The sequence below is a fragment of the Salvelinus namaycush genome, chromosome 27 (assembly GCF_016432855.1).
Source record: "Salvelinus namaycush isolate Seneca chromosome 27, SaNama_1.0, whole genome shotgun sequence".
Taxonomy (NCBI): Eukaryota; Metazoa; Chordata; class Actinopteri; order Salmoniformes; family Salmonidae; genus Salvelinus; species Salvelinus namaycush.
The window spans coordinates 30,711,825-30,733,919 of NC_052333.1; the positions used below are offsets into that span (position 1 = coordinate 30,711,825).

Below are 22,095 nucleotides of genomic sequence, written 5' to 3' on the forward strand. Positions count from 1 at the left end.
CAAAGTTTCCCTTGAATCATGCACTCTTTTCAGAATTATTCAGCTCTTTGTGAGCAAGGGAATGAGTGAATACGTGTAAGTGATAGAAGATAGGGGAGAGAAAAAATGGAGTCGAAGGTGAAAGCGATTAAGAGAGATAGGGGTAGAACATCAGAATGATAGAAGACGAGAGAGAGAGAGAGGGGGAATAAAAGAGAGTAAGGATTACTATATTGTTCAGTGGGTTTGTCCTATACTGTAGTAAACAGTGGTAATCCCACCTCCTGCTCTTACACCTACCATTACAATAACAGCCATACTGTACAACAACACCTCACACACAATATGGCCTAGTATCTAGGTCGCTATATCATCTTAATGATTATCAGTAATTGCAAGTGGATTCTAATAGAAACAAGAGCGCAGAGTAACAAGATGTTGGTAGTTTAACAGCAAACCACGAGATGTGCTAGTTTACCAGAATAGAAAACAAACACAAACCGTTGCCATAGCAGACAAAAGTCTGGATTAAACCTACAGATAAGACCCCTCCCAAATGCCCTTTCTCACCCCCCCCTCTGCCTTTTCAAAATTAATTTGAGAGCAAAGGGACTTAAGTGGATTATCAGCATAGTCAGTCAGTGGTAGGCTAGGCAACTGAGGGGTTTAGTGGAGGACATTTTGGCTCTACTGTGGAGGACTCAGGGGTACTTCCTGGTTTGTGTTAGATTATGGGAAACAGAAGCAGATGTAGTAGGAAGATGAACCACCAAAGGCTCCTGTGATGCACATCTTGTAAAATGTCAAGCTGCGGGATTTAGCTCTGATACAATGATTTGAAGTTGTCTCATAGGACAGGTTATATATCCATATCTGCATGCTTTTGAATCTCTCCCCTGAGTGGCAATGTCTAGTGTTTGATCAAGTGATGCAGACTGTAATTCAGCCATGACGCGTGATTACCTTGTGGACTGCACAAGATGGATACAACGTGAATGTATCAGGGACGAAACACAAAGCCCGCTCATAGTGTATTTTACTGTCTTACTGTGATTGAATAGAGACCCTAAAGTTGAGACGATACATTGCCACTTGGATGTATTAGGACCATATGGCACATAATGGCACAGATAGGCACACACAGTGCATTTGGAAAGCCATGATGTGCTCCAACTCCCCAACCGGCTCGGGAGGCGAAGGTCGAGTCATGCGTCCTCCGAAACATGACCGGCCAAACCGCGCTTCTTAACACCCACCTGCATAACCTGGAAGCCAGCTGCACCAATGTGTTGGAGGAAACACCTTTCAACTGACGACTGAGGTCAGCCTGTTGGCGCCCAGCCCACCACAAGGAGTCGCTAGTGTGAGATGAGGTAAGTAAAGACCCCGGCCAAACTCTCCCCTAACCCGGACAACGCTGGGCCAATTGTGCGCCGCCCTGTGGGACTTCCAATCACGGCCGGTTGTGATACAGCCCAGGATCGAACCCGGGTCTGTAGTGACGCCTCTAGCACTGCGATGCAGTGCCTTAGAAATCTTTTCGACTCGGGAGGCCCACCATTTAAAAAACATTGCAAACATTTAAAAAAAACTGGTTATGCTTTGTCAGTCTGGGGTATTGTGTGTAGATTGATGAGGGAAAAAAACAATTGAATCAATTTTAGAATAAGGCTGAAACGTAACAAAATGTGGGAAAAGTCAAGCGGTCTGAATACTTTCCAAATACACTGTACAAAGACATACTGTATGTGTGTTTGTTTAAATCATTTTGTACAGCGTTATTCCATGTTCTATCTGTCTTGGGTGTCATTGTACACCGTGACATTTTCAAACCCATCCATAGCAACTACTTTTGGTCATGTAGTGTACAAGAGGCATGTAAACACATACACGCACATATAAGGCACATAGTTTAGTAGGTCTATCATTGACCAATTCTCCTCTCAGGCTGTTCTCAGGACTTGCTGTGGTCCGTAGTCTCCCTGATCATCATGGCCCCTGGAGCCACAGGGCCACTGTCATGCGCTTTCCATAGAAACGACCATGTGAGGTCCCTCTCACTGCTGCCACTGTGGCACTGTACTCTCACAAGGCTCGCATTGTCCATGGAGGAGAGAAAGCGGAAGGGATGTGAAGAGAGTTTGGGAGAGAGAGATGAAAGAAGAGACAGAAACAGTGAAATAGAGGGTGGGTGTGGAGGGAGTAATAGAGGGAGGGTGTGGAGGGAGTAATAGAGGGAGGGTGTGGAGGGAGTAATAGAGGGTGGGTGTGGAGGGAGTAATAGAGGGTGGGTGTGGAGGGAGTAATAGAGGGAGGGTGTGGAGGGAGTAATAGAGGGTGGGTGTGGAGGGAGTAATAGAGGGAGGGTGTGGAGGGAGTAATAGAGGGAGGGTGTGGAGGGAGTAATAGAGGGTGGGTGTGGAGGGAGTAATACAGGGTGGGTGTGGAGGGAGTAATAGAGGGAGGGTGTGGAGGGAGTAATAGAGGGTGGGTGTGGAGGGAGTAATAGAGGGTGGGTGTGGAGGGAGTAATAGAGGGTGGAGGAAATCATTAACTCATCACGTACTGTTAAATAGGGAGCTTGTAGCAGTCTTCAGGGAAACGAAGCAGCAGGAGGCAGGTGGGTAGAGGTGGTTACATTCATTTACAAAATGGCGCTAATGTTCCAAAGTGACGTTGATCACTGTACGTATTTACAAAGTGCGGACTTCAAACTTCAATATTTAAAGGAAGAAGCCTTCAATCATGTTGACAAAAAAAAGATTTACCATAAAAGACACAGGTGGGGTGAACCTGGTACGAATGCAGCCTTTCCTGTTGAGATACCAAAACCCATCTGACAAGAAAATCACAAAATGGGTGTTTACTGTGAATCCACTTGGTCACTCCTTGGACTACACCTTTAATGTTGGGGAACATAAACATGTTCAACTGGGAAATGAAACACTCTCAAGTGGTGGGAATTTGGATAGTGCACTACCTATAGGAGACGCCTAGTAAAGTAGCCTAGTTTTAAAGCATAACCAATTGGTCCTGATGATACAAAACCTTCCATTCTGGACCATGTCATGCACACATCCTCCTGGCTGTTATACTTTGATCATTTTCATGTGGAATATACAAAGCTAGAGTGGAAAATATTTACGGAGCTATGCCCAATCATATAATTATGTCAGCCTTGCACTTCATTCTCTGTTTGCTTGTTTGATTGTGGCCCACACTCAAGTAGCTAACAATGATATTGTGGGTTATCTGAGTGCATGAATTCCTATGTAATTGTGGCTTTAGGTTGTGGTGCACGTAGGACACCAGCTGGCACCAGGAAGCCCACTTCACTGCCATACTCAAAGTTACTTCGGCAGCATTGAGGCATTCACAGCCTAAAATGGTGGTTTGTGGGATTAGCTGACCCACACGGTGTATTAACCAACCTTTGTCTATGTAAAATATGGACTAGTCAGGGATCTGTGTTCTGAGACTCTCTTTGTTTGTCTTGCAGTATGGACGGTCAGACAGCTACCGCGTGGCCACCACGACGGAGAAGGACGAGAAGGAGTCCCCCAAGAAGGCGGACTCCAAGGCAGACAAGAAGATCAAGGACATGGAGGAATTGAAGAAGGAAGTTCCCTTGGTATGTAGTGCATCATTCCTACTTCCTGTTTCCTGTCAGTGCACCGTGGCCTCGAGCAGTGTGTCCTGCGACCGGCACTGGTTCCTGGGATGTTGCTAACTGGTCCCTCAGATGGTTAGCTGAAACCTATTTAGATTAATCTAGAGTGTTAGTTTTAGCCTAAGGAGGAAGGACACTGGTATAATAAAAGTTTGAGAAACACTATCCTAAAGAGTACCCACTGGGCACAGACATCAATTCAACGTCTATTCCGCGTTGGTTCAATGTAATTTCATTGAAGTGACGTGGAAACAACGTTGATTCAACCTGTGTGTTCCCCGTGGGCAGTCTTTATGTATTCTGTTTGGGACAGCAACAAAGTTGTTAATAAATGACTTCTCAGATGTTTGGACAATGGATTTTGACAGCCTGTATTCCTGAAAATCTATTTTATTGTTGGCAGTAAATTAATCTCATGGGTGTCAAGCAAAGGAAAATTGTTTTTTTCTTGTACGAATAGTAGTTTGTGGCGAGAGGCACTTCCAATATAAACTAATACTGTTTGAAGAAGATGTACTCTGTTATGAGGCATAAGGCCAAACCATGAGAATATTAATATCCCTCTGAAACACAGCTGGAAAATGTCTCCAGCGCTATTCACAATATATATTCGCGAGAATGTAGTTAAAACTAGAGATTTATTCAATGTTTCAACTTTTCTCTAATAGACGGAACACAAGATGTCCATCGAGGAGGTATGCCAGAAGTACTCTACCGACATAGTCCAGGTAAGTTCATCACCGCAAGACTTTTCCCAAAGCCTGTGTTGGGGCTTTTAAAACGAAACATATTAGAACATTAATGGTAATATCAGTTGTCACACAAAATATCAGCCACAATATCAGCCTCCCTCCTCTCTCACCCCCCCCTTCAGGGTCTGACCAACGCTAAGGCCGCGGAGTACCTGGCTCGTGACGGCCCCAACGCCCTCACGCCCCCCCCCACCACCCCCGAGTGGATCAAGTTCTGTCGCCAGCTGTTCGGTGGCTTCTCCATCCTGCTGTGGACTGGCGCCATCCTCTGTTTCCTGGCCTACGCCATCCAGGCCGCCACCGAGGACGAGCCCGCAGGAGACAATGTGAGTGACAGACCCCCACAAAATGGCCACCATTATCACTTGGCAGGGACAAAGGGATGCAAGGTTATAGATGGTCTTTTGGGTTCAGCTTAATGTAGTGTTTCCAAAATGTAGCATTAGGATTCAACTTGGGAGGTTGTGGCTGATTCTTACTTGGCACTAAAATATTTAGGGAACTCTATGACTTGGTGAACAAGGAAGTGTCTAGTGTTGAGATGAGTCAGAGTCCCGTGTGTTTCTTAGATCCAGCTATATGGTTCAACCAACTCTAAATGAATGGGAAGTATAGGCACCATCTAAAATGATAAATGGTTAAACAATATTTCTCTCTCTCCTTGCTCTCTCTCTCTCCAGTTGTACCTGGGTAATACTAAATGAGGCATTTGAATTTCCACGAATTTCATTGAATTTATCAATGATTTATTTCCTATCCTATATATTTTCCATTCATTCAAATTCAAATAATTCTGCATCCTGTGTACTATTTCAATCAAAATTCAAGAACTGAATTGGAATTGATCAGCCATTCTCAATTCAATTCTGAATTGACCCCAACCCTGCATGGCATGTGCCATTTTAGATCCAGCCATATAGTTCAACCAAACCTAAATGAATTAAAAAGCTAGGCACCATATTAACATGATCAAACAATGAAGTTATATTTCTCCCAGCAAACAGTGAACGTTCCTGCAACGTTAGGTAACGTTCCAATGGAGTCCCAATTTGGTTTTCAACTAACTTTAGCATGACAACATCCCATGAATGCTTTTAAAATGTCCTGGGAAAATGTTATTTGAAAAACATTAGTAGAAGGACATAATCGTTATAAGAACATTTGTATAAAATGTTCCAATACTGTTTGTTTTTTACATTGTTTGCTGCGTTCTCTCTCTCCAGTTGTACCTGGGTATCGTTCTCTCGGCTGTGGTCATCATCACCGGCTGTTTCTCCTACTTCCAGGAGGCAAAGAGCTCCAAAATCATGGAGTCCTTCAAGAACATGGTGCCCCAGGTAAACAAACCTCTTCTTAGACCTTAACACCCTATCCTATTGTCTCCTACATTCCGACATAAAAGACCTTAAAACAAATCAACTCCAAGTGATTTTAATTCTGGAAATCTGTTCCAAAATATTCCCACGTATAGAGATATGTGTGATCATATACCAATAAGTAAGCAAGGTTTGAAATAATCATGTATTAGTCAAATGTTATAACTGTTTAATCTTGCGGTCAATTTGGAGTCTACAAATTATTTGGAATTATGTTCCCAGACCATCCGCTCGAGAAAGAAACGGCCCTGAATCTAGTTGATGATCCCTGACCGTAGGGCTCAGTGTCTGTAATACTAATTCCAATCCTATTAGTCTCATCATATGTGTTTTACAAATTATAATCCAAACTTGTTTTTCTAGATGACAATGGGTGGGGTAGTTGTGGCACTGACTCAAAATAACCTGTGACCCTAATCCAAATGTTCCCCCTCAAAACACACGTAGCCGACATTGTTTTGGCCATTATAACCAGTGGTTAGTCTGTTCTATGTCTTTGTAAGTGAACATGAAGCATATGGTCTTTCAGTGGTGAGTTAATAGCCACTCAGACATCGGCTCAAATGTTCAGTCTCTATGTAGTCTATACGTACAGTCCATAGGTACACATTTTCTATCCAGACTCTTTCTATGGTCAGTGTCAATAGTCAGTCAATGGTTAGTTGCTTACTTTACAGTGTACTACTATCTGCCTGTCTCAATGCAATTACATAGTTATAACATAAAACCCCATCATGACCAGTTGGTTTATGGTCAGTGATAGCGTGTAGTTGGTTTTACTGTTACCCCAGTGTTACACCTCTATGTATAGTCAGTTAATGGTTGGTTTATGGTTCCTACTTCACCATTGGGGTTTCCTCTGTCCACAGCAAGCGCTGGTGATCCGTGAGGGCGAGAAGATGCAGATCAACGCTGAGGAGGTGGTGGCTGGAGACCTGGTGGAGGTGAAGGGAGGAGATAGGATCCCCGCCGACCTCAGGATCGTCTCTGCTCACGGCTGCAAGGTAAACCTACACACACAGGTGTAACAGTATAACTTTAGTACGTCCCCTCGCCCCGACCCGGGCGCGAACCAGGGACCTTCTGCACACATCAACAACTGACACCCACGAAGCGTCGTTACCCATCGCTCCACAAAAGCCGCGGCCCTTGCAGAGCAAGGGGCAACACTACATCTAGGTTTCAGAGCAAGTGACGTAACTGATTGAAACGCTACAAAAGCCACGGCCCTTGCAGAGCAAGGGGCAACACTACATCTAGGTTTCAGAGCAAGTGACGTAACTGATTGAAACGCTACTAGCGCGTACCCGCTAACTAGCTAGCCATTTCACATCCGTTACACAGGCACACACACTATCCTTGTGGGGACCAAAAAAGTTATTTGATTAAAAAATCACATTTAAAAAACCTAACCCTAATTCTAACCCTACCCCTAATTGTAAACCTAACCCCTAAGCTTAAAATAACCTTTGGAGAATGTTCCTTGTTTTTCTATCCTTGTGGGGACTTTTGAGGATTTCCTGTACCCACAAGGATAGTAATACAAACTGATACACACACACACACACACGCATATATATATACATAGCTCGCATTAAAATATAACACACACTCACGCAACTACATATTTCACATACAAGCTTTTTAAAATTGTAATCAAGTTCCCTGGATTTTGTCCTTCTCCTATAGGTGGATAACTCCTCCCTGACTGGTGAATCAGAACCCCAGAGCAGGTCACCTGACTGTACCCATGACAACCCCCTGGAGACCCGCAATGTCGCTTTCTTCTCCACCAACTGTGTTGAAGGTACGGTTGTCTTGGCAACTGCATCGTCCCCATCTCCCTCTTCCTCTTCCTGCTGGCCCATTTCCTTCTTCTCATCATCATCATCATCATCATTGTTGTCGTCTTAACCATCACTGCCCCATCACTCTACATGTCGTCTTTCCATTCCTGTGTTTTCTTTCTTTTTCTCTTTCTTCTTCTCTTTATCCACCTCTCAACGGGTTTAAGGTGGAAAATGCTGGCTGCCATAGCAACAAGGCACCCACCATTTTAACAAGCACCCAACCCAGCGCCCACGCACACTCTGTCTCTCTCTCCTTCTTTCTTTCACCTCTCTCTTCCTCCCTCTTCTTTGAATTCCCTGGCTGCCCTTTTCCTTCCCATCTGTCCATATTGCTTCATCTTTGAGAACCCTCCATCTGGTGTCAATATTAGCTTAGCGTCTCCCTATGGCTCAGTGGTCTAATGGTAGTGTCAACAGAGGAGGACACACATGGCGAAGGTCTAGATTCAGTCAGTTCAGCTTTAACCAGCGGTAAGCGACAACTGCATAGCATATATTTGTTTTTGTTTAGGCGACGTCGGAGGCGTAACTGCGTTGGAGCGGTCGAAGCCACGATCGGCCTGTGTGTTATACCTGCCGCGGACATTGCCCATTGGATGCATTAGTAAAAATCCCATGCAGCCATGTTGCAATGTAATCCACACCTCAATTAGGCTCGTATAAATACTTCTTGTTTTGTTTCATGATTTTTCAATTTGAGTGTCATTATTTCTATAGAGCCTACACTTTCTCTTTGGCAGCCGCTCACCGATTTGACAGCTCCAACGCAGTTACACATCCAACATTGCCTAAACAAAAAAACGCTGATATGCTGTGCAATTGTCAGTTACGGCAGGTTAACGCTGATCTGATTGAATCTAGGCCTTAGTTGTCTGATGAAGCTAATGCCAGGCACTGGTTACCTGTAGGCCCCAAATATACTAAAGAACTATGATTTACTTCATGGAATGGTTTATGCCGCCCCCATGTGGTCAGAACAGTGTATGGCACCTGCACTGGTGGCGATAAGAAATTCTTCAGTGGCATTTCAGTAAAGAGCACTTCAGCAGTTCAGTATTATAATTTTTTGAATGATTACTTTAGGGACATTTACTATAAGGGAGTGATACAAAAAATGATGATTAAAAACATTTTATTTGCACTTTGAGTTTTTCCTCAAAGTGCTTTTCATTGTATGGGGGTAACTCATCATTTTACACATGGCACCACAAAAGGTATTCCAAATCTTTGACGATACACCAATATAACATGCAAGTAAAGTCATCTAACTTCCTTCTCTTCTCCTCACCGTCACCAGGCACGGCGCGTGGCATCGTGGTGTGCACCGGCGACCGTACCGTCATGGGCCGTATCGCCACCCTCACCTCCGGTCTAGAGTCGGGCAAGACCCCCATCGCCAAGGAGATCGAGCACTTCATCCACCTGATCACAGGCGTGGCCGTGTTCCTGGGCATCACCTTCTTCATCCTGGCCGTCTGCCTGGGCTACACCTGGCTGGAGGCCGTCATCTTCCTCATCGGCATCATCGTGGCCAACGTGCCCGAGGGCCTGCTGGCTACTGTCACTGTGAGGGGATATTTTGGTGGATTTGTTGTGTTGTGTGGTGTGGTGGACGGGGTTGCGATGGGAAGTTGGGGGGTAGTGAGGAGTGGACTGTGTGTTTGTGTGTGTATTCTGCTTTTTCCTCTGTGTCGGTGTCTTGTGTTGTACTTCTGTGTCTGTCTGTCTGTCTGTCTCTTACTCTGTGTGTTATATCTCTGTGCTAATATTTCCATGTGTTTCAGTATCGCTGTGTGGTTATCCGTCTGTCTGTAATAATAGAGGCGCTTGTATCCATCAACGTGTCTTCTTTGATGGTTGTGGTGGTGTATCTCTCCACTATTAGTGTATCTCTCTCTCTCTCTCTCTTTCTCTCTCTCTCTCTCGCTCTCTCTCTCTTTCTGTCTCTCTCTCTTTCTCTCTCTCTCTCTCTCTCTTTCTGTCTCTCTCTCTCTCTCTCCACAGCCCTTTGATTTTTGTGTACCTGTATCTCTCTCTCTTTTTCTCTCTTCTTCCCTCTTTGTGTCTGTGTCTCTTTTTCAGGCTCTCTCTACGCCTGCGTCAGTCAGTGTCAGTGACTCCTCCTGGTCAGTTGTCTTCTATGACAACTGTTAAGAGAGACTGATAAATGCTAGGCTAATGTTAATGTAAATGCTGGGCTGTTGCCACTCTCGCTGCTTGGCTAGTAGCCTATATGGCCCACGGTACGTTCCGCCATTTTGAAAGTCGCATGAAACACTGGCGCCTGCCTTTCACTGCTTTTTACTCTGTGCTTGGCTTTCCTTCTCTTTCTTTCTATCTTTCTGCGTTTCTCTTTCTGGGCTGTGAAATATACTGCAGTATTTGATTTAGCGCGAGTGCATTTTAATGTAGTGGGGAACGGGGGGGGTGGAATGGTGGGGGTTTGTACAACTCCACGTCTCAAGGGTAAGTGTGTAGTTATCTTGTATTGGATTGTCATGGGTTTCTTCTCTGCAGATGCAAGTAAGTTGTTGATTGGTTTGAGGGTCTAGTGTGTCTACACCTGGAGTTGTGCATCCCATGTTTTTACGTTCATGATTCGGTACTAATCTTTTCTCTCTCTTTTCTCTCTCTTTTCTCTCTCTTTTCTCTCTCTTTTCTCTCTCCTTTCTCTGTCTCTCTCTTTTCTCTCTCCTTTCTCTGTCTCTCTCTTTTCTCTCTCCTTTCTCTGTGTCTCTCTTTTCTCTCTCTTTTCTCTCTTGTCTCTCTCTTTTCTCTCTCTTTTCTCTCTCCTTTCTCTGTCTCTCTCTTTTCTCTCTCCTTTCTCTGTCTCTCTTTTCTCTCTCCTTTCTCTGTCTCTCTCTTTTCTCTCTCCTTTCTCTGTATCTCTCCTTTCTCTCTTTTCTCTCTCTTTTCTCTATTTTCTCTCTCTTTTCTCTCTCCTTTCTCTGTCTCTCTCTTTTCTCTCTTTTCTCTCTTGTCTCTCTCTTTTCTCTCTCTTTTCTCTCTCTTTTCTCTCTCCTTTCTCTGTCTCTCTCTTCTCTCTCCTTTCTCTGTCTCTCTCTCTTCTCTCTCCTTTCTCTGTCTCTCTCTTTTCTCTCTCTTTTCTCTCTCTTTTCTCTGTCTCTCTCTTTTCTCTCTCCTTTCTCTGTCTCTCTCTTTTCTCTCTCCTTTCTCTGTCTCTCTCTTTTCTTTCTCTGTCTCTCTCTTTTCTCTCTCTTTTCTCTCTCTTTTCTCTCTTTTCTCTCTCTTTTCTCTCTCCTTTCTCTGTCTCTCTCTTTTCTCTCCCCTTTCTCTGTCTCTCTCTTTTCTCTCCCCTTTCTCTGTCTCTCTCTTTTCTCTCTCTTTTCTCTCTCTTTTCTCTCTCCTTTCTCTGTCTCTCTCTTTTCTCTCTCCTTTCTCTGTCTCTCTCTTTTCTCTCTCCTTTCTCTGTCTCTCTCTTTTCTCTCTCCTTTTTCTGTCTCTCTCTTTTCTCTCTCTTTTCTCTCTCCTTTCTCTGTCTCTCTCTTTTTTCCGTCTCTTCTTCTTCTCTCTCTCAGGTGTGTCTGACCCTGACCGCTAAGCGTATGGCTCGTAAGAACTGCCTGGTGAAGAACCTTGAGGCTGTGGAGACCCTGGGCTCCACCTCCACCATCTGCTCTGATAAGACAGGCACGCTGACCCAGAACAGGATGACCGTGGCCCACATGTGGTTCGACAACCAGATCCACGAGGCCGACACCACGGAGGACCAGTCTGGTAGGAGAGAGGGGTTTAAGTTCACTGAACTCGTTGTTTATGTTCTTTACTATATAACATCAAAGTCAATACATCTTAGGTATACATATTGTGAACACAGTTATTCATACGGTGGCACCCGTTTAGGTGATTTAGATAGTCTTGTAGTCTCTGGAATTAGATACAATTTTGCAAACCAGCGTAATGTGGTTTGCAGGCCTGATGTGGCACCCGAGTCAGAAGTTTCAGACCACTGTGTTAGGGAATAACTAGGCCATCAAAGATTGGCCTTATGTTGTTTGTAACATCTTGTATCAAAGGATTAGCATTTTTTTAATGGTAGTACATGTATTCATGCAGGCCTTGATGAAGGCTTCAGGGCTGCCTGTGAGCACATGAATGCAACAACCATGTGTCTGTCACGAACAATTCTTCCTCCCTCTCTTCTCCCCAGGCGCCTCTTTCGACAAGAGCTCGGAGACGTGGTTGGCGCTGGCGCGCGTGGCGGCCCTGTGTAACCGGGCGCAGTTCAAAGCGGCTCAGGATCAGCTTCCAATCCTGAAGAGGGACGTGGCGGGTGACGCCTCCGAGTCCGCGCTGCTGAAATGTATCGAGCTGTCCTGCGGCAGCGTCAGACAGATGAGGGAGAAGAACAAGAAGGTGGCCGAGATCCCCTTCAACTCCACCAACAAGTACCAGGTGAGGGACCAATATGGGGAACAAGTGCGCACCCTGGATCCCTGGGGCTGTATGTATCAAATGTCTCAGAGTAGGAGTGCTGATCTAGGATCAGGTTACACCTATCCATGTGATCTTATTCACTGTGTTATAAAAGGCAAAAGCGATCCTGAATCAGCTGGATACATACGGCCCTAGGTGTGGATGTGGGTCTGACCCTGGTCTCACCTGGGTCCGGGTTAGGGTTGAAGCTATGGTCAGGGGAAACAAGGGGTTTCTAAATCCTTATATAAACAGTTTGTAAAAGGGCTTTGTATAAGAGGTTGAACACAGTGTATGATTGTGCTCCCCCCTTGACTCTCTCCCCAGCTCTCTGTGCATGAGACGGAGGACGAGACCGACAACCGCTACCTGCTGGTGATGAAGGGAGCGCCAGAGAGGATCCTGGACCGCTGCTCCACCATCTTGATCCAGGGCAAGGAGCAGCCCATGGATGAGGAGATGAAGGAGGCCTTCCAGAACGCCTACATGGAGCTGGGAGGACTGGGAGAGAGAGTACTCGGTGAGACAGGAGGGAGAGAGGGCGATAGGGAGAGAGGACAGAGGAGGGTTGAGGGAGGGAGTCCTGGGTAAACAAGAGGGTGGGAGAGAGGTATAGAAAGTTCCAGGGCGCTTGCTGGGAGGACTAGGAGGGAGAGTACTCGGTAAGAGAGAGAGAGAGAGAGAGAGGGAGGGAGGGATGAGAAGAGGGAAGAGGGTAAGAAATGGGAACCTAAAGAGGCCTTTCAGAATGCATACACTAATACTGACAATACTACCAATCTAATACTGTCACTCCCTAGGCTTCTGCCACCTGCTAATGCCTGAGGACCAGTACCCCAAGGGCTTTGCCTTCGACTGTGACGACGTCAACTTCACCACAGAGAACCTGTGCTTCGTGGGTCTCATGTCCATGATTGACCCTCCCCGTGCAGCCGTGCCCGACGCCGTGGGGAAATGTCGCTCCGCTGGCATCAAAGTCATCATGGTGACCGGCGATCATCCAATCACAGCCAAGGCTATCGCCAAGGGCGTGGGCATCATCTCCGAGGGCAACGAGACCGTGGAGGACATCGCCTCTCGCCTCAATATCCCTGTCAGCCAGGTCAATCCCAGGTAAGGAGTGTGTGTGTGTGTGTGTGTGTGTGTGTGTGTGTGTGTGTGTGTGTGTGTGTGTGTGTGTGTGTGTGTGTGTGTGTGTGTGTGTGTGTGTGTGTGTGTGTGTGTGAGCATACTTTATCTATCTTGCTTTCACACATATATACAGTGAGTGTACACAACATTAGGAACAACTGCTCTTTCCATGACATAGACTGACCAGGTGAAAGCTATGATCCCTTATTGATGTCACTTGTTAAATCCACTTCAATCAGTGTAGATGAAGGGGAGGATACGGGTTAAAGAAGGATTTTTGAACCTTGTGACAATTGAGACATGGATTGTTTATGTGTGCCGTTCAGAGGGTGAACGGGCAAGACAAAATATTTCAGTGACTTTTAACGGGGTATGGTAGTCGGTGCCAGGCTCTCTGGTTTGTGTCAAGAACTGCAACGCTGCTGGGTTTTTCACGCTCAACACTTTCCCGTGTGTATCAAGAATGGTCCACCACCCAAAAGACATCCAGACAACTTGACACAAATGTGGGAAGCATTGGAGTCAACATGGGCCAGCATCCCTGTGGAATGCTTTTGACACCTTGTCGAGTCCATTACCAAATAAATTGAGGCTGTTCTGAGGGCAAAAGGTGGTGCAACTCAATATTAGGAAGGTGTTCCTAATGTTTTGTACACTCAGTGTACTTAACCAAGCACTCAGTCAGATAGTCAGTCAGTCTACACCCAATTACTGGCATAAGCGTATGAACTAAAAACACTAACTTTCTGCGGCTCTGTGTGTGTCTGTCTCAGTGATACCAACCATACTCTCACTCACTGTCTTCCTGTGTGTGTGTGTTCCAGGGATGCCAAGGCGTGTGTGATCCACGGGACAGACCTGAAGGATCTGTCCCAGGATCAGATGGATGATATCCTGAGGAACCACACTGAGATTGTGTTCGCCAGGACCTCCCCCCAGCAGAAACTCATCATCGTGGAGGGCTGCCAGAGACAGGTGAGGCACACGCACGCACGCACACGCACACACACACACACAGAGAGAGACAGTCATGCAATGTGCACACACACATGCACACAAACAGACACGTCTGGCTTTCTTGACATGAAAGGACTTTAAAGTATAGAAATCTGAAGAAACAGATTCTCCACCACAGATTCTCATACAGTAGTAGATAGAATATGAAGGCTTTTCTAGGAGGCCTTTAATAGTTTTCACTAACCTGTCTCTCAGGGTGCCATCGTGGCTGTGACTGGTGATGGTGTGAACGACTCTCCTGCCCTGAAGAAGGCTGACATCGGGGTCGCCATGGGGATCTCCGGCTCAGACGTGTCCAAACAAGCCGCTGACATGATCCTGCTGGACGACAACTTCGCCTCCATCGTCACCGGAGTGGAAGAGGGTGAGGGACAGAGGGAGAGGGAGGGAAGGAGTGAGGAAAGAAGGGAAGGAGGGAGGGAAAACGAGGGAAAGAAGCAGGGAGGAGAAAGGTAGGAGGGAAAGAGGTATACAGATGTAGGATCTTAATTTGATCACCTTGTTGCAGGAGAACTTTTCTGCAATGCAAGAAATGAAAAATTTAAATTAATTAGCTTTTTAAAAATTTCAGACTTGATTTTCCCTTACGAGAAATGTATCAACCCCTACAAAAATGCCCATTAATTATAATCCACATAATAATTCACATTTCCTGTTGCTGCAGGATTACTTTCCTGCTGTAGCAAATTGGCTCAAATTAAGATCCCACATCTGTTAGGAGGATGAAAATGAAGGAGAGAAAGGGGGTGGTATGAATGACAGGTAGGATGAAGAGAGTGAAAAAGGTCAGCGAGAGTAAAGAAGGAGACAAGAAAAGAGAGGTCATGGAATATTTAGAGACAAAAGAAAAGTGCTGTTTAGAAAGGTAACCGATCTGTAATATGAGCCTATTGTATGAAAATAAGATATATAATGATGTCGTCCTGGGCTAGCCTATACAAGCTTTTTCTCTTGTGCCCCTCCAGGCCGTCTGATCTTTGACAACCTGAAGAAGTCCATTGCCTACACCCTGACCAGTAACATCCCTGAGATCACCCCCTTCCTCTTCTTCATCCTGGTCAACATCCCACTGCCTCTAGGGACCATCACCATCCTCTGTATTGACCTGGGAACCGACATGGTGACATACAGACACACACCCACACATGCATGGCACATGCACACACACACAGGCAAATTGTAGTTTGTTCAATTTATACCATTTCAAATCAAGTCAAATTGTATTTGTCACATGCGCAGAATACAAAAGGTGTAGACCTTACAGTGAAATGCTTACTTACAAGCTCTTAACCAACAATGCCGTTTTAAGAAAATACCCCCCAAAAGGTAAGAGACAAGAAAAACAAATCATTTATTAAAGAGCAGCAGTAAATTACAATAGCGGGGCTATATACAGGGGGTACCAGTACAGAGTTAATGTCCGGGGCACCGGTGTCGAGGTAATTGAGGTAATATGTACATGTACTGTAGGTATAGTTATTAAAGTGACTATGCATAGATAATAAACAGAGAGTAGCAGCAGTGTAGAAGAGCGGGGGGGGGGGGGGGGCAATGCAAATAGTCTGGGTAGCCATTTGATTAGATGTTCAGGAGTCTTGTGGTTTGGGGGTAAAAGCTGTTTAGAAGCCTCTTGGACCTAGACTTGGCGCTCCGGTACCGCTAGGGTGGCTGGAGTCTTTGACAATTTTTAGGGCCTTCCTCTGACACCGCCTGGTATAGAGGTCCTGGATGGCAGGAAGCTTGGCCCCGGTGATGTACTGAGCCGTACGCACTACCCTCTGTAGTGCCTTGCGGTTGGAGACCGAGCAGTTGCCATACCAGGCAGTGATGCAACCCGTCAGGATGCTCTCGATGGTGCAGCTGTAAAACATTTTCAGGATCTGAGGACCCATGCCAAATCTTTTCAGTCTCCTGAGGGGGAATAGGTTTTGTCGTGCCCTCTTCGCGACTGTCTTGGTGTGCTTGGACCATGTTAGTTTGTTCGTGATGTGGACGCCAAGGAACTTGAGGCTCTCAACCTGCTCCACTACAGCCCTGTCGATGAGAATGCTCGGTCCTCCTTTTCCTGTAGTCCACAATCATCTCCTTTGTCTTGATCACGTTGAGGGAGAGGTTGTTGTCCTTCCACCACACGGTCCGGTCTCTGACCTCCTCTCTATAGGCTGTCTCATTGTTGTCTGTGATCAGGCTGTTGTGTCATAGGCAAACTTAATGATGGTGTTGGAGTCGTGCCTGGCCGTGCAGTCATGAGTGAACAGGGAGTACAGGAGGGGACTGTTACATTTACATTACATTTTAGTCATTTAGCAGACGCTCTTATCCAGAGCGACTTACTGTTCACGCACCCCTGAGGGGCCCCCGTGTTGAGGATCAGCGTGGCGGATGTGTTGTTACCCACCCTTACCACCTGGAGGCAGCCCGTCAGGATGTTCAGGATCCAGTTGCAGAGGAAGGTGTTTAGTCCCAGGGTCCTTAGCTTAGTGATGAGCTTTGAGGGCACTATGGTATTGAACGTTGAGCTGTAGTCAATGAATAACATTCTCACATACTGTAGGTTTTCCTTTTGTCCAGGTGTGAAAGGGCATTGTGGAGTGCAATAGAGATTGCATCATCTGTGGATCTGTTGGGGCGGTATGCAAATTGGAGTGGGTCTAGGGTTTCTGGGATAATGGTGTTGATGTGAGCCATGACCAGACTTTCAAAGCATTTCATGGCAACAGATGGGAGTGCTACGGGTCAGTAGTCATTTAGGCAGGTTACCTTAGTGTTATTGGGCACAGGGACTATGGTGGTCTGTTTGAAACATGTTGGTATTACAGACTCAGACAGGGAGAGGTTGAAAATGTCAGTGTAGACACTTTCCAGTTGTCCTGGTAATCTGTCTGGCCTTGCAGCCTTGTGAATGTTGACCTGTTTAAAGATCTTACTCACATCGGCTGCAGAGAGCGTGATCACACAGTTGCCCGGAACAACTGATGCTCTCATGCATGTTTCAGTGTTACTTGCCTCGAAGCGAGCATATAAGTTATTTTGCTCATCTGGTAGGCTTGTGTCACTGGGCAGCTCTTGGCTGTGCTTCCCTTTGTAGTCTGTAATAGTTTGCAGGCCCTGCCACATCCAACGAGCATCAGAGCCGGTGTAGTACGATTCGATCTTAGTCCTGTATTGAAGCTTTGCCTGTTTGATGGTTCATCTGAGGGCATAGCGGGATTTCTTATAAGCTTCTGGGTTAGAGTCCTGCTCCTTGAAAGCGGCAGCTCTACCCTTTAGCTCAGTGTGAATGTTGCCTGTAATCCATGGCTTCTGGTTGGGGTATGTACGTAATTTGAATCGAAGGTCAGTAATCTCATCCAAGTGTGTGCTTTGGTCTGTTGTCCTTTGCACCACAAAGAGAGTCAGTCTATTGGAATGTGTATTGACATCCACCACCTTCTCCTAACCCTACTGTATGCCTACAGGTGCCAGCTATCTCCCTTGCCTACGAGGCAGCAGAGAGTGACATTATGAAGAGACAGCCCAGAAACCCAGCCAGGGACAAACTGGTGAATGAGAGGCTGATCAGTATCGCCTACGGACAGATTGGTGGGTTTTTAAAAGTCTATCTCTGTGTTCACATCGTTAGTCTGCGATGGATTGACTCCTGGCCTAATTCTAATTCTAGTTCTATAGGCAGAGTAGATAAAGCTAACACATCTTCCTCCCTCTGTCTCTGTAGGGATGATCCAGGCTCTGGGAGGGTTCTTCTCCTACTTTGTGATCCTGGCAGAGAATGGTTTCCTTCCCTCTTTATTGGTGGGCATCAGGCTAAACTGGGACGACCGCTCCAACAACGACCTAGAGGACAGCTACGGACAGCAATGGGTACACTGCCCACCTTTCTCTCTTTTTTTTCTCTCTCCGTTTTCTTTTTTCTTCTCCTTTTTTTCTTTTTCTTTTTTTACTCTTTCTTTCTCTCGTCTTTACTCACTCTAACTTTTTTACCCCTCTGTCATCTTATTTTCTTTCATCCAGTCCTCATTAGTCTCATTAAATGAATTGCTCTCTTAGTCATCACCAGAGCTTTCTGCTTAGTCATCACCACAACGTTCCACTTAATCATCACCACAACGTTCCACTTAGTCATCACCACAACGTTCCACTTAGTTACCTCTACTCTCGTTCGCTCTTTAACCCTCCCTCCTTGTGATTTCCTCTCCCTCGCATGCCAGACCTATGAACAGAGGAAGATAGTGGAGTACACCTGTCACACAGCCTTCTTCGTCAGTATTGTGGTGGTACAGTGGGCTGACGTCATCATCTGCAAGACCAGGCGCAACTCTGTCTTCCAGCAGGGCATGAGGTCAGAACCTTTTATATTTCCACCTGTCCTCTAATGACACAGACTTTGGCATGATTAAAAAGCAGACCTCTTCTTTTCCCTATTCAGATTTTGTAGGGTTGTGAAGCCCCTCTACGTTATGTCTCTCATAGCTAGGATAAATGTTGAGATGAATTATTTGTTTTTTTACAGGAATAAGATCTTGATCTTTGGGCTGTTTGAGGAGACGGCGCTGGCTGCTTTCCTGTCCTACACCCCAGGCATGGACGTGGCTCTCAGGATGTACCCTCTCAAGTGAGTACTCCAGCCTCTGTTCTCATTCACACAGAGCAACAGCACCCTCTGCTGAGGGATGTTTATATGACAGTAAAGTACCACTGTGTGGACTGGAGACTATTTCAATCCATTAATGGGGAAATGATTTCCTCTTTAAGGAGAATTATTCACTCAACTGAATGGCCCTCTGGCTTTTCCTTCCTTTTTCTCTCCATCCGTCTTTCTCTGTCTCAGGCCCAGCTGGTGGTTCTGTGCGTTCCCGTACAGTTTCCTCATCTTTGTTTACGATGAGATCCGAAAACTCATCCTGCGCCGAAACCCCGGAGGTACTAGTTTCTCACAAACACACTTACTGTACTCACTATAGACTTGTGTATGACGTACTACAGTACCCATAATAACATTTACTATGATAGAACTGGGTGTCTTTCACAGAGCATTGTGGGTACTGTTGTACATCATGCTACAAAATTGAAAAAAACAAGAAAATGCTGCTGTCGGGTTTGCTTAATATAAGGAATTTTAAATTATTCATCCTTTTATACTTCTCTTTTGATACTTAAGTATGTTTTAGCAATTATATTTACATTTGGTACTTATGTATATTTAAAACCAAATACTTTTAGGGTAGTATTTTACTGGGTGACTTTCACTTTTACTTGAGTCATTTTCTATTATGGTATCTTTACTTTTACTCAAGTATGACAATTGGAAATGTTTTACACCACTGCCCCTGATACAAATGTTTGCTGTTTCAATTAAAAATAATTGCTCTCCCTCTTTCTCTCTATTCCCTTCATTTTCTCCTTCCTTTCTCTTTAGGCTGGGTGGAAAAGGAGACATACTATTAAATTATCAAACCATTCTTTACTTCTCACCCCCTTACCTCCCCCTCTTTTTCTCCTCCCTACCTCCACCCGTCCCTCTAATCACATACAAACCATACAAGAAACCGCATCTGAAAACTCCTCCATTCCTCATCCCGTATTTTCATCCAACATCGCCTTGAGGACAAGAGGACCAACCACAGAGAAGGAGAGGAACAGGACGATCACGCCAGATCCCTGTGCCCCTCTTCGTCTCTGCCTTTTTTTCTGCCAAAAGACTACAGCATAGTCAACACTGCCAATACTCTTCGAATGTTTACTATACTGTTATGACACTGTTTATGAATGTGCTAATACACTGTCATGTACAAAATACCTGTATCGCTCTCCTCTATCGACAACAAAATGGCAGCTGCATCTAGATTCCACGGCGAGTGGTGTGGCGTCGTTGTCACCTGTTCCACCCCGCCATCCTCTCGACACGCTCCCTCCACCAATCTTCTACTTAACACGGCCCTCAAGCCACTCCCACCACTCCCTGGCCCAATGGGTATAGCAGAAAGATCCCACCGCTGACACCAGTAAATGTGGAATAATCACCCACGGCCTCTACAGGGGTAAAACAAATCCCCATCCTTCCTGCTCGTGTTCCCCTCCCTCCTCCTCCTGTTTTTCTGACAATGTTGTTGTTGTTTTCTAAACAATTGTTCGTAACATTACTGTGCGTTTTTTAATGTTAGGAGTGGGTCTGAGAACTGCTCGTCTGTCCGTCCCTGTTTATATCCGTCTGTTGGTGAGCACCGTGCGACTTCCCCCCAACTCACCCCTGCTAATAAAATACAACAATCTTTCTGTGTCCTAAGAAAAAGAGATTTCTCTCCCATGTTGTTATTTAAATAAGTGAACCATGGAATAAGACACTGTACCTTACATGCGAAACAGCAGCAAGAAATGAAATAAAATATAAGGATCTCTCTTTTTTTTCCCAGTTTGGCCTCAGTTTCTTTTTGTGTGTGGGGTTTGGCAGAGAAAGACAAGACTATAAATACATTTTTCACACTATCAACACTCCTGATACCACTTTAAGGCGGAGAGAATGTCTCGAGTTACATACCAGCGGGATTGAAGGGTTGTCTGCAATGAGGTGTGTTGGGAGCGCCGATAGTGAGAGGATCATCACTTCTTACTACACTTATTTTCACACCGCACACAATTATTCTGCTCTACCTACTCACTCATCATGGTTGGGAAAATAATAATACTTATAAAAAATTATGTTTTAAAGGCACACTAAAAAGAACGGGAAAATGAAATCATGGAAAGATGCTAATGAATAATCAAGGTAAAGTAACATTTCATAGGTACCCATTCACCACCTCAGTGGAATACATACGGGCGATAATGATGACGCTCATATCCTCTCTGTACACCACCAGGCTCTCACATTGCTGTACATCCATTGTTGTTTTCCCTCCCATTTAGATCCTGCTGCACTGTAGCTAGTAGTCCTAAAAAAACATAAACTTATACACTGGTGGAAAAAGTACCCAATTGTCATACTTGAGTAAAAGCAAAGATACCTTACAGTTTTTTTGCGATTGCTCACACACTTTTTGCGGAATTTGGCTCATTGTGTCAAAACTCTACGCACGAGCCAAATAAGACAACACTGAGATAAGCATCTCACTTCTATGGCAAAATGAAACTCTGCAATCAAAACCTAACAATCCTTTTTCAAAATGGCATTTTTTGCAACAAAATGATACACACATGCACCATTTGAATGACTCTTTCAAGGCAGCAACAACACACTGAGGTACTTTAAACAAAACACTGCTGCCTTTAGTACTTTGTATACCTTTTCAATTTTCTCATACAGGCTTCTGTGAAAGATTGTTCCAGTACAGTACATCTACTCACAATTCAAGGGGGGCAAAAATAGAAAGGCTTCATAAAAAAATATATGCAGCCAATTTTTTTGCCATTGCAGGTTATTACAACAAAAAAACACAAAGAAAAGTAGAATTACAGTAATCGATACAATATGTTACTGTAAACTCATGGAAAATGGAAAAATATGAAAATGGAAAAATTAGAAAATGAAAAAACTCATGAAAAATAATTACAGCCAATCACAATGCCAAGCTCTATACACCAATTGGCAACACCCACTTATCTCAGATGAGATCAGGGCCACATTGGTTGACCATGTGCTCAACCTTGGATTGAGTATGAGGGAGGCTGGGCAGAGAGTTCAGCCCAACCTGAGCCGCTACACGGTTGCATCTATCATCCGTACATTCAGAAATGAGAACCGGTAAGTTACCTACCATCTACACTATGCTCTTTATGTACAGTGGCAAGAAAAGGTATGTGAACCCTTTGGAAATATCTGGAATTCTGCATAAATTGGTCATAAAATTTGATCTGATCTTCATCGAGGTCAAAATAGACAAACAGTC

The 22,095-nt window shown here is 45.0% G+C and overlaps 1 protein-coding gene across 1 annotated transcript; it reads left to right on the forward strand.

The window, feature by feature from the left end:
- The first annotated feature begins 3,521 nt into the window (after nt 1-3,521).
- On the forward strand, nt 3,522-20,574 carry LOC120022454 (sodium/potassium-transporting ATPase subunit alpha-3). Its single transcript, XM_038966364.1, has 20 exons — nt 3,522-3,610; nt 4,318-4,377; nt 4,524-4,727; nt 5,625-5,738; nt 6,647-6,781; nt 7,467-7,584; nt 8,925-9,193; nt 11,167-11,365; nt 11,799-12,043; nt 12,392-12,584; nt 12,865-13,177; nt 14,020-14,170; nt 14,408-14,576; nt 15,178-15,332; nt 17,671-17,794; nt 17,928-18,073; nt 18,421-18,551; nt 18,723-18,824; nt 19,041-19,132; nt 19,629-20,574. The coding sequence occupies exons 1-20, from the start codon at nt 3,581-3,583 to the stop codon at nt 19,655-19,657; spliced, it is 2,979 nt and encodes a 992-aa protein (XP_038822292.1). The 5' UTR covers nt 3,522-3,580; the 3' UTR covers nt 19,658-20,574.
- The last annotated feature ends 1,521 nt before the right edge of the window (nt 20,575-22,095 follow it).